Genomic DNA, 18432 nt, shown 5'->3' with positions numbered 1-18432 from the left:
TGGAATGGTGGCCAAAGCATGAAGGGGCATACAAATGTTAAGCATATCTGGCACGTAAATACCTTGCAATGCCAGCTACAACAGTGTCATGCAAACACCCGTTCTGACTTTCAGCTGACATTATAAATAAGAAGCAGGCACCGAATAAGAAGTAGGACTGAGTGGTCTTGTAGGTTCTAAAGTTTTACATTAGTTTTTTTTTTTTTAGTGCAGTTATGTAAAAAACAATCTATATTTGTAAGTTGCACTTTCACGATAAAGAGATTGCACTACAGTACTTGTATGAGGTGAATTGAAAAATACTATTTCTTTTATCATTTTTACAGTGCAAATATTTGTAATCAAAAATAATATAAAGTGAGCACTGTACAGTTTGTATTGAAATAAATATATTTTAAAATGTAGAAAAACATCCAAAAATATGTAATAAATTTCAATAGTTATTCTATTGTTTAACAATGCAATTAAAACTGTGATTAATCACTATTAATTTTTTAAATCACAATTAAATGTTTGAGTTAATTGCGTGAGTTAACTGCGATTAATCGACAGCCCTACTTTATATACTAATCAAGTCACCCCAAAACCTTCCTTATTAAGCTAAATAGAGTGAGCTACTTGAGTCATCACTATAAGTCACGTTTTCTAATCCTTTAATCACTCTCAGGCTCTTCTCTGAACACTCTCCAATTTATCAACATCCTTCTTGAATTGTGGACACCAGAACAGGACACAGGATTCCAGCGGTTGCTGCACCATTTCCAAAACAGAGGTAAAATAACCCCTCTACTCCTAACTCAAGATTCTCTTGTTAATGCTTCCCGGGATCGCATTAGCCCTTTTTGGTTGCAGTATCGCACTGGGAGCTCATGTTCAGCTGATTATCCACCATCACCTGCAAATCTTTTTCAATGTCACTGCTTCACAGGATAGAGTCCCTCATCTTATAACTATGACCTGTGTTCTTTGTTCCTAGATGTGTGTTTACATTTAGCCCTATTTAAATACATCGTGTTTGTTTGCACCCTCCTTGCCAAGTGACCCAAATTGCTCTGTATCAGACATGTCCTCTGCACTATTTACTACTCACTCAATTTTTACGTCATCTGCAAAATTTATCAGTGATGATTTTATGTTTTCTTCCAGGCCATTGATAAAAAAAGTTAGTCTAGGACCAAGAACCAATCTTCAGGACAGATGATAGTTTCCCATTTACTGTTACATTGAGACCTATCAGTTAACCAGTTTTAATCCATTTAATGTGTGCATGTTAGTTTTATATCATTCTAGGGCTTTTTAAAATCAAAATGTCATGCTGTGCCAAGTCTGACACTTCACAGAAGTCTATTATGGCAACTCTGTTACCTTTATCAGCCAAACTTGTGACCTCATTCGAGAAAGATATTGAGTTAGTTTGACAGGATCTATTTTCTATAAGCCCATGTTGCTTGGCATTAGTTATATTACCCTCCTTTGATTCTTTATTAATTGAGTCCCGTATCAGCTGCTCCATTATCTTGCCTGGGGTGAATATCAGACTGGCAGGCCTACAATTACCCAAGTCATCCTATTTACCCTTTTTAAATAACTGCACAACAAGAGCTTTCTTCCTGTCTTCTGGAAGTTCCCCAGCATTCCAAGACTTACTGAAAATAAACATTAACAGTGCAGCAAGCTCCTCAGCCAGATCTTTTAAAACTCTTGGATACAAACTATCTAACCTTCTGATTTAAAAATGTCTAACTTTAATAGCTGCTGTTCACTATCCTCCTGAGACATTAGTGAAATGGAAAGAGTACTATCATTATCACATGAATACACCTGTTTTTCCCCAAATACAGAATAGAAATATTTATTGAACACTTGTGCCTTTTCTGCATTATTATTGATAATTCTACCATTGCCATTTAGTAATGGACAAATACCATTGTTAGGATTCTTTTTGTTCCTAATATACTTTTAAAAAAAAACTCCTTAACTCTACAGGCCATAGATTTCTTCTTTTGTCCCTTTGCTTCCCTTATTAATTTTCTACAATTCTATCTTCTGATTTATATTAATTACTATCAACTTCTCCTTTCTTCCATTTGTTGTATATAATTATATTTATTTAATTTTATAGCTGCCTTCATGTCCCCTCTAAACCAGGTCAGTTTTTTAACCAGTATGGCCTTCTTCATAAATTGGGGCTTTTGGGGCATTTAGTACAGAGTTCTTAACCAATTCCCAATTATCATTCACACTCTTCTGATTAATTCTTCCTCCCAGCTGACTTGGCTCAGTTATTTTCAGCCTTGTGAAATGGGTCCTTTTAAAACACCAAGTATATAATTACTGGTCTGTTTTTTTAGTTTTGTTTGCACACTGTGTGACTAAGTCATGATCACTTGTACATAACATTAGTATTTAGTTCTGTGATCAGTTCCTTTATCTGTCAAGAAGAGGTCTAATATAGAATTGTCCCGTGCTGGATGCAACACTTTGCATTAGATAATTTTCTAATATTTAGAAATTAGAAGGATGTTTTAGTATTGGCAGCATGATATCTGCAGCATATGTCACTCAAGTCTCACATGATCACAGAGGGTTGGGGTTTTTTCTATGTTTGAACTATTATTTTATACTCATCCTTCACAATTTGTCAATGTTTTCACTTTTTGAAGGATTCTTTTTGGATTTTCAGGTCATTAAAGAGCTCCAGATGCAACATACTGGCCTCTTATTAATTCTTCCTATATTTCCATCACATCAGCATAGTTTGCTTTTGTGCCTTAAATATTGCATCTAAGAAATTGCCAGCTCTCCTGACCAGCTTTTCCCTTAGATTTTCTTCCCATGCAACCTTACCTTCTAGCGGAGTTTGTTCAAGTTTGCTTTTCTGAAGTCTATTGTCCTTATTCATAGACCAGGCTCTACGGTGGTTTTTAGTAGTGGATAAACACCCGACTAGGATGAACCCAACAAACTTAATTCCTCTTGTGAGCTAGAGATGAAAGAGGCTAGGTTATTACTCTCCCACCTCCCAGGCCACCTAAATCACAGGGTCCTGGATTCTACTCCAGACAGTTGGATGAATTTGGGAAAGTGATTTGACCACTACATAATTTGCAGACAGACTAATTCAATAGCTCTGAGAGGTGTAATCTGCTTTGTTCACTCAATGGTATGTTGATACTAAAGTCTAACAACTTACTAATGATTTGAACTTCAAAAAGATAGAGAGAGGTATGTAATTCCAGGTATCCTGACTTGTGTGCAAACAGTTAACTGTGCATCCTGCTGGCCATGTGCACATCTTGCTGAAGATCAGGTCCTAATGGCAGCGCTTGTCTATTTATGCTAAAGGGATTATCAGCAAAACATCCACTTCTTTGGTTACTCCATAAACTCAGATCTAAATTTCATAGCAGCAGGATATTAAACATCATGGCATTTAGGTATTAGGAATTTTACCTGAATCTGAAATTAATTAGTCTCAGACTGGGGATGAGAGTGGCATTTTAAAGTTTTATTAAAACAAGGATGCAACTAACCATAAGGCCAACTGAGAATCAGACACATTAAGAGATGAATAAAATAAAAAAAAATTAGCACAACAGTGTAGAACCAAATGGCCTGAATGCAGAGAATTCTTCCTACACAAACAGCATTTTGTTTTCATTTACATGAGAAAGAAACCACTGCCCGAAAGTTGAAACACCCACATTTTCCTGTCAGATAATCAAATCTGAAGTCTTCGCTGCCCATAGACAAGAGATCAGATTTTTTCTCCACAGCCTTTTTGCTATACAGTAAGATTAAAATCACAGAATCACAAGCTGGAGCTGGAGGTGCACATGGCCTATATGTAGTTCTCTCCAAACAGTATGTTTTCCAATTCCAGTTCTAAAGGTCTCAAACAACGAAGCTTCCATCACTCTGGAGATTATTCTATAGCTGCATAGACTGAGAACAACAATGACAAACCTGTCAAACCTTCTCTTCGCTGTCTCAGTCACACACATGGATTTTTAATCCTCCTGTAATCGTGCCTCTCAGGTAGGGTGACCAGACGTCCCGATTTTATCGGGACTGTCCCGATATTTGCTTGTTTGTCCCACGTCCCGACTGATGTTCGATCGGGACACTGGACAAACAAGCAATTTTGCCCTCCGCTCCGGTGCACAGGTGGAGCCTGGAGGGGCTCTCACCCCCCCACCCCCAGCCCCGCCCCCTCCTTCCCCCATTGGACCCCTCCCCAAATCTCTGCCCTGGCCCCGCCTCTTCCCCAAACACGCCGCATTCCTCCTCCCTCCCAGGCTTGCACTGATCAGCTGTATGGCGGCGCAAGCCTGGAGGGAGGTGGTGGCCCCCAGCACTCACCCTGCGAACTGCTCCAGTCCAGCTTCTCCAGGAAGGTGAGCATGGCCCGGCAGAGATCCCACAGCGGCTCCCTCCGCCCGAGCCCCCGGTAGAAGGCGAGGCAGACCTGGGCCTCCTGCGCCACGCCCATGGCTCATGGAGCGGCCAGGCAGCCCCGGGGATCTAGCACAGCACGTGGGCTTGGCAGCTCCGGGCCGGGGCACGTTCACTTGTTGCGGCCACCAGAGTCGGGTGGAGATGGGGCTGTGCCTCCTGGCGGCGGTGGGGGGGGGCACTCCAGCAGCTTTTTTTTTTCCTCCGCCCGCCCCCTCACCTCCCCCCGTCCCGATATTTCATCTTTGTCATCTGGTCACCCTACTCTCAGGGTTTAACTTGCATTAAACCCAAGCCTGTTCATTATTTCTGAAGAAACCAGAAGACAGATTTGCCTTTAAGTTTTTAAGTATCAGGAAGGAAAACACTTATTACGAGAACATCTTGAGAGCCAGTCATAAGCTGCAAAGTCAGTGTAGTAAGGAGGTGGATGAACCAAACAGCTGGTGGGCAGAGTGTCAAGTTCTGGACTCTACCACATGCAAGACAACTGGAATAGTCAATGAGATGTTCTTGCAGGCAGGTGCACTGGCAGCCGGCAGCAGGGCTAACAAATGCTTGGGATACGTGCGTCTTTGGCATAGTTTAGTATTGGAGGTCACAGACTATGCACCCCTTAAAACAATGCCTGTTGTGAACGGCAGCGCCAAGCTGTCAAAGATTCCAGCCGCTCTCAGGCTCCAGAAGGGGTCAAGCCAAGTATGCTCCGCATTGAAGGAATGCACAAGTGGAGCCAATACTGCTCAGCCTTTTGGACACTCAGATGGTGATGAGGACCATACACCACTGCATAAGCCTTAGTTTGAGGGGAGAGAAGATCAGAGAGACAGCACCACATGGGTTTGCCAAGCCCCTGCCCTCCATTCCTTTGGCAGTGTGTTACCACACTACCGAGTGGAAGACCAGCTGGCAGATATAGCGTCTTAGTCTGTATCATTAAAACTCCCTACACCTCTGTCCCAGGGGCTGTGACAGCTATGAGATGGAACCATGAGCCCCTGTTTCTTCTTTGCTCCCTGCATAGAGAGGACTCCCTGAACTGGTTTCCACTACCCCACCCTCTCACCCTTTCCAGCCTGGCTCCAATGGGAGCTGAACTCACAGCCACAGCCACATGGAAGCATCCTAGCCCTTGGCACCACAGCATTATCTGCTCCATGCAGAGATATAAGAAGAGGTTGGCAGCACAAGATCAGCAGCAGTGTTATTCCCGTAGGCCAGCCACTGAACATGCCCAGAGACCGGTGCTAACAGCAGGGAGGTCAGCTGGCACACATCCCTTTAGGCAGCAGTAACATTTCCTGGTAGCAAGGGACTTGGCAAGCTGGTGATGTCCTGAGGACACAAGCAGCATCACAGCAAACTGAGCAGAGTTCTGCTGGAAGCTGGTAAACTTCATCCACAACTAAACGTTCTCCCAGCTCCACTCTTCTGAGCTGGTAGAAAGGTGTATGCTGAGCTTCCTAAGCAGTCGTGTGGCTGGCAGTCCACAGAGACAGTGTTGTCTGTTGGCCAGAGACGGGGATAATGTCAGGACTCCTGGAATCTATCCCCAACTCATTGTTCACATTTTTAAACTTCTCTATTCTAACCATCGCCCATTAAGTGATATCACAACACTAACTACAATGGAATGAAATTTAAAAGGGAGCATTTAGGCAAGGAAACCTCCCTTACCATGAGATGGACCAGATGTTGAAAGAGAATGGCTGCAGCCCCATCTCTTGGGACATCTATAGGCTAGTTTGACCAGAACCATCCTGCAACTGGTCCTGAAGGATGAGCTGGAGGAGCTAATTGGTCTGACTGGCCTTTTACTTTGATCCTATCAAGTATTTAAGATGGAGGCCAAGAACCAAGAGTTTATTCACTCTGAGTTATACAACAGTAACAAAGAGCACCCAGCCCAGACTAGTCCCCTTGAGAGTCTATTTAAAATTATACTGTTTACACTTAAGTAAGCAGACACCTCGATTACTCCCAGAACAGAATTGCCTACATAATGGAATGAGGGTTCTGGTTTAAGGTTAAGTTCTTTTGTTCCTGGGAAATTCCCAGGAGAGTAATATCTCAGCTTCCCAGGATGCCCTGGTGGACACACTAGTACAGAGGTAGGCAACCTATGGCACGTGTGCCGAAGGCGGCACGCAGACTGATTTTCAGTGGCACTCACACTGCCCGGGTCCTGGCCACTGGTCCGGGGGGCTCTGCATTTTAATTTAAGAAGTTTCATTTAAAATTAAACATTTTAAAAACCTTATTTACTTTACATACAATAGTTTAGGTTATATATTATAGACTTGTAGAAAGAGACATTTTAACATTTTTAGAAGGTATGACTGGCAAGCGAAACCTTAAATTAGAGTGAATAAATGAAGACTCAGCACATCACTTCTGAAAGGTTGCCGACCCCTGCACTGACTATATCTGCTTACTACGATGCACACTGCGTCCTATGGATTGCAGGATTCTGGGTTGTAATTGCAGAGCTCAGCCCTGGAGGTTTAACCCTTTCCTTACAGCCACAGACAAATCCTGGGTTCCCAGTGCAGTTAAAAAAGGGAGAGTTAGCACACCCTATGCAGTGTTGAATCACTGCCAACAAGAAACCAGAAGAGAGGCAGCTGCTTATTAAGACAGAAGATGAATTCAACTACATGAGCAGGTGAGCTGGAGCATTCTGATCTAGACAGATTAGTTCTAGCGTGTTTTAAGAAGACTCCACTCCCTACCAGTCAATCAAGGGAGCACAATGGAAGCATTACATCTGACCAATAAATCAGCTTATGTATAGGGCTAGCAGTTTCTCAGATCTGATTAACCCTTTCTTGACAAATCTGCCCCACAGATGTACAAGGAATTCATCCCTTTGGGTTGTTACAGGGCTCGGAAGAGAAGAATGCTCTCCCGGCCTCTGGGATCATCTAAAGATCCAGGCTCGAGGGGCCACAACGAGCTGCTTTATGTTCAACCCAGTAAGAATAAAATAAGTTAAATACAAGGCTGATTATTGCCCTTGGCCCTCTTGACGAGCATTAAGATGCAAGGGCTCTCCTTCAAATGCCATCTAGACACAGAGTGAGACATCATCCCCTTAATGACACCCACTAATCATAATTTGCTGTATTAGAAAACCACCCTCCCAGCAAGTTGTCAGCGGGCTGTGTGGATCCTGTTCCACCGCGAAGGCAGAGAGGTCCAGCCAGTTCCCTTCACATTCTTTCCAAGGATCCTGCCGCAGGGCCTGGGGTAGCCTTGGGCCTACGTCAGGAAGCTGGACACCTAGGATGCCACATGGGTGGGGAAGTTGCTGAGACAGGACAGGGGCTGCCACTCTCGCCCCCCACCAGGCTAGTCTCAGACCGTGGAGTTTATGCCCAATCCCTGGGGTACTAGTTTCTATCTCATTAAGTGACTGGCTGCTTTTGGATCTTGAATGTGTCCTTGACTCCTTTGTGCAAACTGTCCCGACACCCTGCTCTGGAGCACACCTGCAAAGGGTTCTGGGAATGGTGTGCCCACAGCAGAGAACGCACACCATTCAGACCAAGGGGTGTCTCGGGCAGGGGACACAGGTGGGTTGTTGAGCTAGGTGGAAGAAGAAAGCAATGATTTGTTGGGGGCTGTGACCCCTCTTTGTCAAGGTTCTCAGCATGCCTAGGGTTGTCTCTAGCACAGGAGTCGGCAACCTTTCAGAAGTGCTGTGCCGAGTCTTCATTTATTCACTCTCATTTAAGGTGTCATGGGCCAGTAATACATTTTAACGTTTTTAGAAGGTCTCTTTCTATAAGTCTGTAATATATAACTAAACAATTGTTGTATGTAAAGTAAATGAGGTTTTTAAAATGTGTAAGAAGCTTCATGTAAAATTAAATTAAAATGCAGAGCCCCCCAGACTGGTGGCCAGGACCTGGGCAGTGCGAGTGCCACTGAAAATCAGCTCGCGTGCCGCCTTCGGCACCCGTGCCATAGGTTGCCTACCCCTGCTCTAGCAGTACAGTACCCGATTCTCATAGCAGATAGCTTTGAAGCCTCAGACTCGTCCACACATGCTAGTCTGAAGCAAAGGACAAGGGGAATGAGAGCACAGTGCATGGGAGAACAGGGGTGTACTGGGGGCATTTAACTGGCACTTTCAAACTGGCAATCTACAGCCCTCTGCCCTCCACCATGCATCCTCTTCCCAGAAAACTGCAGCAGCAACATTCAGAAGAGCAAGGCAAGGTAGACCCAGGGGAAAGCTAGGATGCCTTCACTATGTATAGAGCCCTACCAAATTCATGGTCCATTTTGGTCAATTTCATGGTCATAGGATTTTAAAAATCATAAATGTTGTGATTTCATCCATTGAAATCTGAAATTTCCCAGTGTTGTAATTGTAGGGGTCTTGACCCAAAAAGGAGTTGTGGTGGGGTCACAAGGGTATTGTAGGGGGGGTTGCGGTACTGCTACCCTTACTTCTGCACTGCTGCTGGCGGCGACGCTGCCTTCAGAGCTGGGCAGCTGGAGAGCGGCAGCTGGGAGCCCACCTATGAAGGTAGAGCCACCGTCAGCAGCAGCGCAGAAGAAAGGATGGCCTGGGATGGTATTGCCACCCTTCTGTGCTGCTGCCTTCAGAGCTGGGCCCTCAGTCAGCAGCTGCCACTCTCCAGCTGCCCAGCTCTGAAGGCAGCGTGCAAAAGTAAAGGTGGCATAGTATGGTATTGCCACTCTCTCTTCTGCGCTGCTGCTGATGGGGCACTGCCTTCTGAGCTGGGCACTTAGCCAACAGCGACCGCTCTCCAGCTGCCCAGCTCTGAAGGCAGCACAGAAGTAGAGGTGGCAATACCATGACATCCCTAAAATAACCTTGTGACCCCCTGCAACTTCCAGATTTCACGGGTGGAGACCAGATTTCACGGTCCGTGACACATTTTTCATGGCCATGAATTTAGTAGGGCCCTAACTATGTACACTCACATCCTGCCCCACCTCAAACCCCTTCACTAGCCTCCCTCATTTCTTAGCTCTGTCCAAGCCACAAAGCTGGCCCACTCCACATGCCCTCCCGCTCACGAGTCCTGGAACCTGTGACCAGGCTTCCTCCCTCTCCACTAACTCTCTTCAAACACTTCTCCCCCAAGCCCTGCAACCCCTACTCTTCCCTTCTCCGCTATGGGGCACGGGCATGAAAGCACTCGCATGGGCGTGTGCACACGAAGGCGTAAGGAAATGACACAGGAGAGAGAACAAAACTATTAGGCCAATGCCAGCCTCCACGATACATCAGCTACTGCAGCAAGAGCACAGCCTCATTGGTATGCCATGTCCCTCTGTCCCCGTTCCCAAGCTGCAGCCTGGCCACATACATCCTACCTCTTCATTTACCTTGCAAGCCCTTCAGGGCAAGAACCTGGTCTTGTTTATCTGTGCAGCGCCAAGATAGATAATGCTGATGCCGGCTAATGCTGATGCATCATTTATGGTGCTAATGCAGGACTTGGGAGGGGTGAGTGGAGGAGTTGCCTCATGCTCCCCCACACTCAATAGTCAATGTCTTAGCCCCCCCAGCACTACTCTTGCCCTGCAGATAATGCTTCGTTTTGGCTCTATTCGGATATTAAATCCCTGCCCTACAGTAACTGCTCAGGAGCGTTTTATGAATGGATGCTGCCTGGGATTTGCAAGCTGCTGAATATAATAAGGTGGATGCTCTGAGGCTGAATGATTGTGGAGGCAGCTTTGATGAAAGCGTAGGCAGCAAATGCATGGCACTCCTGCGCTGTGGAGAGCTCAGCTGCAGTGCAGGAGGGACTTCTGCAAGCCAGGCAGCGACAAGCGTACCTCAAGCTGGGGCAGGATTTAGCCTTTAAACCTTTATCTATCCTTGCTCTGGTCCATTTCAGTCACGTGCTCAATGTCTGTGTCAGCATGCTGGAAAGGCAGGGGGACCATCAGGGAGATCTTCAGATCTCCCCCAACTACTCTCAAAACACACCCCCTTTCTCTGGCCAAGCAACTGCCGCACATGGACCCCCATCTGATGATTAGTCGGAGGGGTTAGCTGAGCATGTCTCCTCACCAGGGACCGAACCCACTGCCTCCTGACAGGGCCCAGGAAGGTGACTTCTGAGCTGGCTCTGTGTTGCCAGGCTGTGCCCAAGCGCAACAGCCATTTTGTGTCATGATTCTGTGGGTTCTGCTCACCTTCCTGTGTTCCCAGCAGTGCTCTAGGCCAGAGTTCTCTCCTTGTGTCCTTATAGCCCATGCATTTCCTGTCACAGGGCCTTGCAGCACCTCGCCCGAGATTTTCAGCTATGCCCAGCGAGTCTGGCTGCCTCCATTTTGGGGGAGCCCAAGCTGAGACACCTTAAATCCAGGAGGGCGGTTGATTTCATAAAGCACCAACCACCTGCCCCTGAAAATCAAGCCCTTTCAATGTGTCGATTTGGGCACAAAAAAATCACTAGGCTCAGCTGGAAGTCCTGGCCCTAACTTTCACCCTTGGTGGCAAGAGAACAGTTTGCACAGCAGCCAAAGCCCACATCGCTACACCTTAGCGGGGGGTTAGCCATACCCTCAAAAGAAGCTCCCACTTTTATTACAGGAGCTCTTCTCTCCTGACTGCACACAGAGGCCCACCCGTAAAGGACACCTCTGCCTGGTTCCTGAAGAAAATAATCCACTCTTAGCTAATTAACCAAGCAGGGGGCTTGAAGCTGCTAATTAGCTTCCCATCTGGCACAGATTTGGGGGAGGTAGGGGTGATCTGTGTTTTAGAGCCAATAAAGCTGAGAGAGGAAAGAAATGGAAGTCTCTCTCTCCAGCAAAGCTTGTGTTAAGGCAAACAGCTCGTGTGTGCTAACCACAGTGAAATTTCATCTTTTAATTGCTTGGTTGCTGGAAAAGGCCCCACACGAAAGGAAGAGAAAACACAGGCAGCTGTTGCAAGATGTGTTGCTGGCGTGCATAAGGCAGACAAGGCACTGTACATGCTAGCTGTAAGGCTACACAGACCTCCTGACTGCTAGGAGGGGGGCATTCGCCCACTTGCAGATGGAGTTGCTGTCACTGAGAGAACCTACATTTTCTCTTCTATCTTATTGGAGCTTGTATCCAGTGTGATAATCCAGCTGGCAGAGGGTCAGAATTGACCAGCATCAAATCACTGTCCTGCTTGCTCCGTCCTGTTTACAGAAATAGCTGCTCACACAACAAATCACAGAGTCTCAGTTACCTCTCCAGCCTTGTTTGGCTTTGCCCAGACACTCACCTGGATGCACACTGAATGAGTATTCCCACTGCTACCTGCACACTAAAAGAGTGACCATGTGGTCTACTGGGCCAAGCACGGGCCTGAGAGCCAGGCACCCCTGAGTTTGATACCAGCTGGAACAATGATATAGAGCTTGGGCAAATCACTTCCCGTTAGTATCCTCACCCGGAAGATGGGCATGCAACTTACTCAGCTCACGGAGGAAGGCTCTGAGGAATGGTTGTTATTAGGCTGGCCAAGCTCACCCGCTGCCTTCACATACAGCACGTTGCAGGTGTATATAAGAGAACACAGGAAGGTTCTACCAGGGCCATACAAGAATGTTAAGGTCATTCAATGGTATAGGGTTACAATAAGAAAAGTCATTGCCATTTGTGTTGGGAAGTCTGATCTCTTACTTTTAGGAAGTTTGTTTTTCATCCCACGGTCCAAATGGAGATGAATTTTGACAGGCCAGATAGTCAGTGTAAATGAATTCCTCTTGTGAGATCAAGGCAAAGGAAAGGAAGTTACAGGGCTAGCAGAGTAGACAGTTGAAAGAAGATATTTATAGCTGGCTATGCAGGCTGAAAGTTACAAACTCAGCCTCTGCAGGCTGGGTCAGCAGCTCTCACCACCACATCAGCCCTGCCAACAGCCATCAAATCACACAAGCAAGAACCTCTTCAACGGGAAGATTTTGACTATTAATCACGTCAGAATGGATGAGTCACTAACCAGGCACCATGCTGGTCTAAGGGCAGCTTCATGAAGGGAGCTCCAGCTCATCTTAAACTGAGGCCAAATTACAGCAGAGCACCTAAGGCTGCCTATCATAGTGACCAGTACTGTCTCTGTTTCCTTGGGCTTCTCCTGTTGCCTCTTGTCTTATACTCAGATTGTAGTTTGCAGCGTACAGCTGTGTCAGCCCCAGGACGTAAAACAGACAAGGTGGATGAGGAAATCTCTTTTATTGCACCTATTTCTGTTGGTGAAAGAGACATGCTGTCAAGCCCACACGGAGCTCTTCTTCAGACCTTCCCCAGACCTGAAGAACAGCTCCGTGCGTGCTTGAAAGCCAGGGCTGGCTCTCGGTTTTTTGCCGCCCCAAGCAAAAAAATTTTTGCCTGCCTCCACCCCAGCCCTGGGCTCCCCCCTGCACCCTCCTGCTGCCCCAGCCCTGGGCTCTCCCCCCACACACCCCATGCTGCCCCAGCTCTGGGATCCCCCCTTCCTCCCCACCAGTGTCCCCCCACCCTCACCCCCCCTGCCACCCCACCTGCACCCCCTGCTGCCCCAGCCCTGGGCTCTTCTCCCCCCACCACCTATATCCTCCTTCCACCCCAGCCCTGGGCTCCCCGCCAGCACCCTCCTGCTGCCCCAGCCGTAGGCTCTCCCCCGTCACCGGCACCCCCTGCCACCCCAGCTCTGAGCCCACCCGCACCCCCCTGCCACCCCAGCCCTGGGCTCTCCCCCAACGACCCGCACCCCCCTGCCATCCCAGCCCTGGGCTCTCCTCCCACACACCCCATGCTGCCCCAGCTCTGGGCTCCTCCCTTCCGCCCCACCAGTGCCCCACCACCCACACACCCCTGCCACCCCAGCCCTGGGCTCTGCCCCCTCCACCCACACCTCCTGCTGCCCCAGCCCTGGACTCTTTCCCCCCCCACCCCCGTACCCTCCTTCCACCCCAGCCCTGAGTCACTGGTAACTTGCTCCCAGGGCAGGTCATTCAGCAGGAATTTTGGATGTGCACAGAACACAGACAGGATTGGTTCCCATATGGTTACAGAACTGCAGTAAAGTGGAACAATTTTCAGCTTGTGTGATTGGAGGATATCTGGATGCATATTATAAGACTGTCCTCCATAAATGAGGAAAATCTGAGGTGCCTTTATTATTCTTTTGTTCCACTCTTTGTTTCTATGGGGAATTTGCCAATGCAATATCACTGTCTTCCTTTTAAACAAATAAAACTGAAAAAAAAAAAGGCAATGGCTGTTGAAAATAGCAATTCCAGTCCTAAAAACCACTGGGAAGCATTTCTTGCTCAATTTTATCCTACTTTTTCTACATCAAATTACAGTGGATCAGTATATTTGATTTGGGAGAAATGAAGTAACAGCTGTCGAAACTGAGCTTGAGCACTCCTGAATGTTGAGGTGTTCAAATCCGGAAGGCAGGCGCTAGATTCCCTTTCTGAATATTAGCTAAATCTGGAAAGGAAAAGTCAATTTCTGCTTCCATGGCTCAGAAGTGGAAATCCTCCTACGTGCCTGGTACTGCATCTAAAGCTGCCCAGGTCCAGTAGAGCCTCCCCTCCCTTACTTATCATTTTAAATTCTAGTGGGATCCACGTACCTCCCTTGCTAGGCTTCAGATAGAGAGGGGCACTGTCCATTTAGTCCACCCAATTCTTTCTTTGGGGGCTGCAAGGTGAGGTCACACCAGTATCCCTAAGCCAGTCTGGGAATGTTTTCTGAAGGGGATATCTGGGCCAAAGCCTTCTACTCCTTGGGCACACTCGTTCCCCATTCATAGTGCCACCCCGCTCTAGCAGTGAGCTCTCCATTCACAGCAAGCTGCAGCATGAGGTTTCAGCTACCATACTCCCTCCCCCTCCCTTTCCTGTTGATAGCGGCCAAGGGAATGATGGGAAATGTAGTTCTTTCCCTGCTCCGGGGCTGGCTCTATAGGCAGGGAGCTAACCAAGGAACTACAGCTCCCAGGGCCCCCTGTTGGTTCTCAGCTCCCAGGATGAATCCCTGCCGGCTGCCACCCCTGCAAATGGGCTGCCCCAAGCAGCTGCTTGCTTTGCTGGTGCCCTGTTGAAAGCGCGTCTTTTCGCCAACAGAAGTTGTCCCAATAAAAGATATCACCTCACCCTCCTCGTCTCACTTACACTGTAAGGCATTTGGAGCAGGCATTGTCTGTTTGTTCTGTGTTTGTACAGTGTCTAGCACAACAGGGTCCTGGCTCATGACTGAAGCTCCCAGGGGATACCACAATACAAATCAGAAATAAGAATAACTAGTAATAATCTATGCTTTTACCAGAGCACCATTTGGACCCCTAAAGATAGGGCACTGCTGTGATGAGCCCTGGCCCCAGTTGAAATCTTAAGTTGTCCAAAGTGGGTTTAGGTGGAGAGACTATCAACTCAGCCTCTACATGTTACAGAACAAATGTTGCTGAAGAATCATAGACGACCCTTCCACACAGTCCTGGAGACTCAAAATGCCAAATATTTGGCAGGAAATGAGTGTACTCTGTTACTCAATGGTATTCCTCCAGCAGGGCAGATAGCGTTTTAAAGCTCTGAAACTAACTTGGGGAAAATGTTCAATGCAAACAGTGGGTCTAAATGCTAGTTGGAAATAAAAACTGAAGCGATTGCAACTGGTGCGTTAACCTGTCCTTAATTTCTGGAGCCTACAGATGTCCCATTAGGAGCTCACACACTGTGAATGTTAATCAAGGCTCAGAGGAACACTGAACTGAACAATCCTGGAAGCTCATATCCAAGCCGGAAATCTGACACCCGCTAACCCACAGCACTAACATCCTTAAGAGATACATTAATGTAAGCATGATGCTCTGGAGAACTGCTTCACTGACAGTCAGACGGCACATCAGTGCTCCGTCCCACCTTCTTGTGAACTGCAAGGTTGTGACTGAAATCAGGCATCCTGCTTGCACCATCTGGACAGCGAGTCCGTGTGAGAGAGGCCTCAGGTTTGATATTAGATAAAACGACTCTATTAGAGGAAACTAATGTCCAAGTATTATTTTCTGGATTACTTTGGACTCTGCCAGTCAGGAAGAGAAAATCCTACCATCCCCAATTTGGATAGACAGCTCTAGAGAACAGACCAGGACAGAGAACTCTGGCCTTGTCTACACTAAGAGGGGAAGTGCTGCAGTGAGCCATTGCTCAGAACACCTTGAACTTTCACTATGTGTACAAACCCCGTCTGTCCACATGCAATGCCCACGTAGAGCATTTCACAAGTCAGCTTGTAATGTAAGTATGTGGCTTAGCTGAACGCATGTCGTCTTCAGTTTCTGCCTAGAGCAACCAGGAAGCCATCAATGCTACAACTGTAGCAATTTAGCCATACCTCCCAACTCCATCTCCTAATGCAGTGCATTGTGTTTGGAGGACAAAAAATGCACTGGTTCAACCACAGTTCTAAGATGCACTGTGTGCAGAAGTGCTAGACACTCTTACCATGGGTTGTCTCTACTTAGAGATATGATTGACGTTATGCATTGTTATCTTCTCTTCCTCCAGGTGTAGCCTCCAACTCCTCTGCCTGTAGAGATTGAGGAGGCCTGGTGGCAGAAGATCTGTGCCTGAAACCAACTGAACTTTCTGACGAGACAGACAACCCAAATAAACAAACATCTACAGCTCCAAACAAAACCTCAGAAAGCCAACAAAAACTGGCTCCACGGTGGACAAATGATGGCATGGCTGTTCTTACCAGATCCTGGCAAGCTGCAGGCTCACTGAGAAGGCAGCAGTGACTGACAGAGCACCAGGCTGCTGGAGTCTGCATAATTCCTGAAATGGGTCCCGATTTTCCTCTTGATATGAGAGTCCCATTAGCCTTACAGGGCTTTGTGAGCAGCAAGCAGAGAATATGGGGGTGGGGTTTCCCCTCTCTGTTTTTTTAATATTTACTTTTACCATTAATAAGAAATCAAAGCAAATATTGATAATTTCTTATACAAAATCCTAATGTAAGCAGTTGAGCATATTTCAAACGACAAGATTACAGCATAGAAGAAACAGACTGGCAGCCTTCTGTCTGAAGTACAATTTTTATAACCTCTGAAATACACACAGAATAATCACTCCCATAAATGAATATTTGCTACTGTCTTATCCAGCCCATGCTCAGCAGGAAAGATATCTAAGGAAATCAAACACACTGGCGAGGCAGCAGGGTCTAAAGGATGGAGAACAAGGGAACTCCTGCATTCCATTCCCAGCCCAGTCACCAAACTGCCTCCAGCCCAGGGCTCCAAATCCCCTGCTCCAACCATTGTTATCATGTTTATTATGCTAGTGCCTAGGGTCCAACCCAGACCAAGCCCACACTGTGGTAGGTACTATACAAACACAGTAGTGAACAATTCCTGTCCCAAAGAGCTTCCACTCTAAGTAACCAGGAGACAAGATTATCATCCTTACATTAGGGAGCCAAAGTTTACAAAGGAAGATCAAAAGGAATAAAGAGATAAGGCGTTCAATACCTCCTGCTCCATGAAGTTCGCTTTCCCCACCCAGACACACTCACAAATAGCGTCCCCAATCCCACACACAATATGACAGTGTTTACATTTCAGACAGTCATTCTCAGAAGACAAAGCCCCATTACTGTAGATAAATTTCAGCTACCTGTAGTGGAGAAGTTGACCTTCTGCATTGTAATCCCGGTATATTTCATATTCTTTCTCAAACACTCCGGGAGGTGAAGAACTGCAACATAGGAATGGGGAAGAAGGAAGTTACCAAGGACAGCAATTTGCATCAATATTTTAGCTTGCAGGTGACAGGGATGTACCCACACCCGCATTCACCGACACTGTCCTCCAATCCCCACCAGCCTGGGGTCCACACTCAGAATTCTTCTCTCTCAGGTGGCTCAGTTACCATCATTTAGCCATCCATGGACTGTAATAAATTTCTGCTTCCCTGGGATTGCTCTCAGCTGACTTTCCTCAAAACCCCAAATAGGTCATATTTTTCCCTGAACACTAACTATACATTAAGAAAGGACCCAATAAGGCGGGCCCATAACAAAAGCATCTCATGATCTTGTCCCACAACCTTTGTCCCTCCAAAACCACCTCCTTTCCCAGGGCTTGTCAACCCATACCCATTTATTTGAAAGCCATTCTACGTTAGCATAGCACTCCATAAGATGTTCAGGGCAAGGACTGTATAAAGTTTAGCATGCTGTCGGCACTGAAATAGATAAAATACCTTATTGTAAACTCTGCAGAGCTAGAGATTTTGGTTTTGTTTTTTGTTAACTCATCTGCACACCTATGGAGAGTCTGCTCAATATTTTGCTAGTCAGGCAGTTTTTCAGAGGAGAACTACTATGTAGAAATGGCCCTTTGCTACTCAGTAAAGTCTGTCCTCCACCCCCATCTGTACATGAGTCAGATCTGCTGACTTCAGTGGACTGGACAATATTACTACTTTTTTACTTCCATTAGCCCTGCAGAGCCAAGACAACGAAGAGGGAGATGGAAAGGCTACTCCTTGGGCAATGAGCAATGGAATTGTTTACCAAGTTCCAAACACTTGTGAAAATCCACTGATGGTGTCTCTGAGGGCCTGATGTGGCCTGAAGAACATCCATTGCTGGCAATGGTGTGCAAGAAGGAAAGAACCCAGCTTGATTCTCAGATTCTGGAGGGAGTTTACAGGATGGCAGTTAGAAAACACGAACACTCTACACGGAGTAGATTTGATCTGGAGTCACTGAGAGAACAAGCCTGTAGCCTCATAATGCCACTTTTGAAGTGTTACTTTCCAGACTAGCACATTTTAAAGCCTCTCTCTCACACATATAAATGTTATACAAGGTCAAAGGTCAGTTGCCCCTTGACATTCCTGATACTCCCACTTCATGTTCCTCCCGGCTGAACACAAGGCAGAGATGATGTCTCTTTACACCTTACTCCATTTAGGCCCTAGATTGAATTTACCCTTCCTTTCTTTG

The 18432-nt window shown here is 46.6% G+C and overlaps 1 protein-coding gene across 6 annotated transcripts in view; it reads right to left on the bottom strand.

Moving 5' to 3' along the window:
* The window catches only part of ARHGAP39 (Rho GTPase activating protein 39), a 370894-nt gene that overhangs the window by 177988 nt on the left and 174474 nt on the right, over positions 1-18432 (bottom strand). For all 6 annotated transcript variants that reach the window (XR_005593866.1, XM_039523605.1, XM_039523606.1 and 3 more), the window contains exon 3: positions 17097-17177. Coding sequence is in view for 5 of the 6 variants with exons in the window: in XM_039523605.1 (XP_039379539.1) it covers positions 17097-17177 (81 nt within the window). In the remaining variant the exon portion in view is untranslated. The remainder of the gene's footprint in view (positions 1-17096; positions 17178-18432) is intronic.

Source organism: Mauremys reevesii, linkage group 2 (assembly GCF_016161935.1).
Source record: "Mauremys reevesii isolate NIE-2019 linkage group 2, ASM1616193v1, whole genome shotgun sequence".
Taxonomy (NCBI): Eukaryota; Metazoa; Chordata; order Testudines; family Geoemydidae; genus Mauremys; species Mauremys reevesii.
The sequence above is the reverse complement of the archived record's forward strand: the minus strand, read 5'-3'. Positions and strand labels throughout refer to the sequence as shown.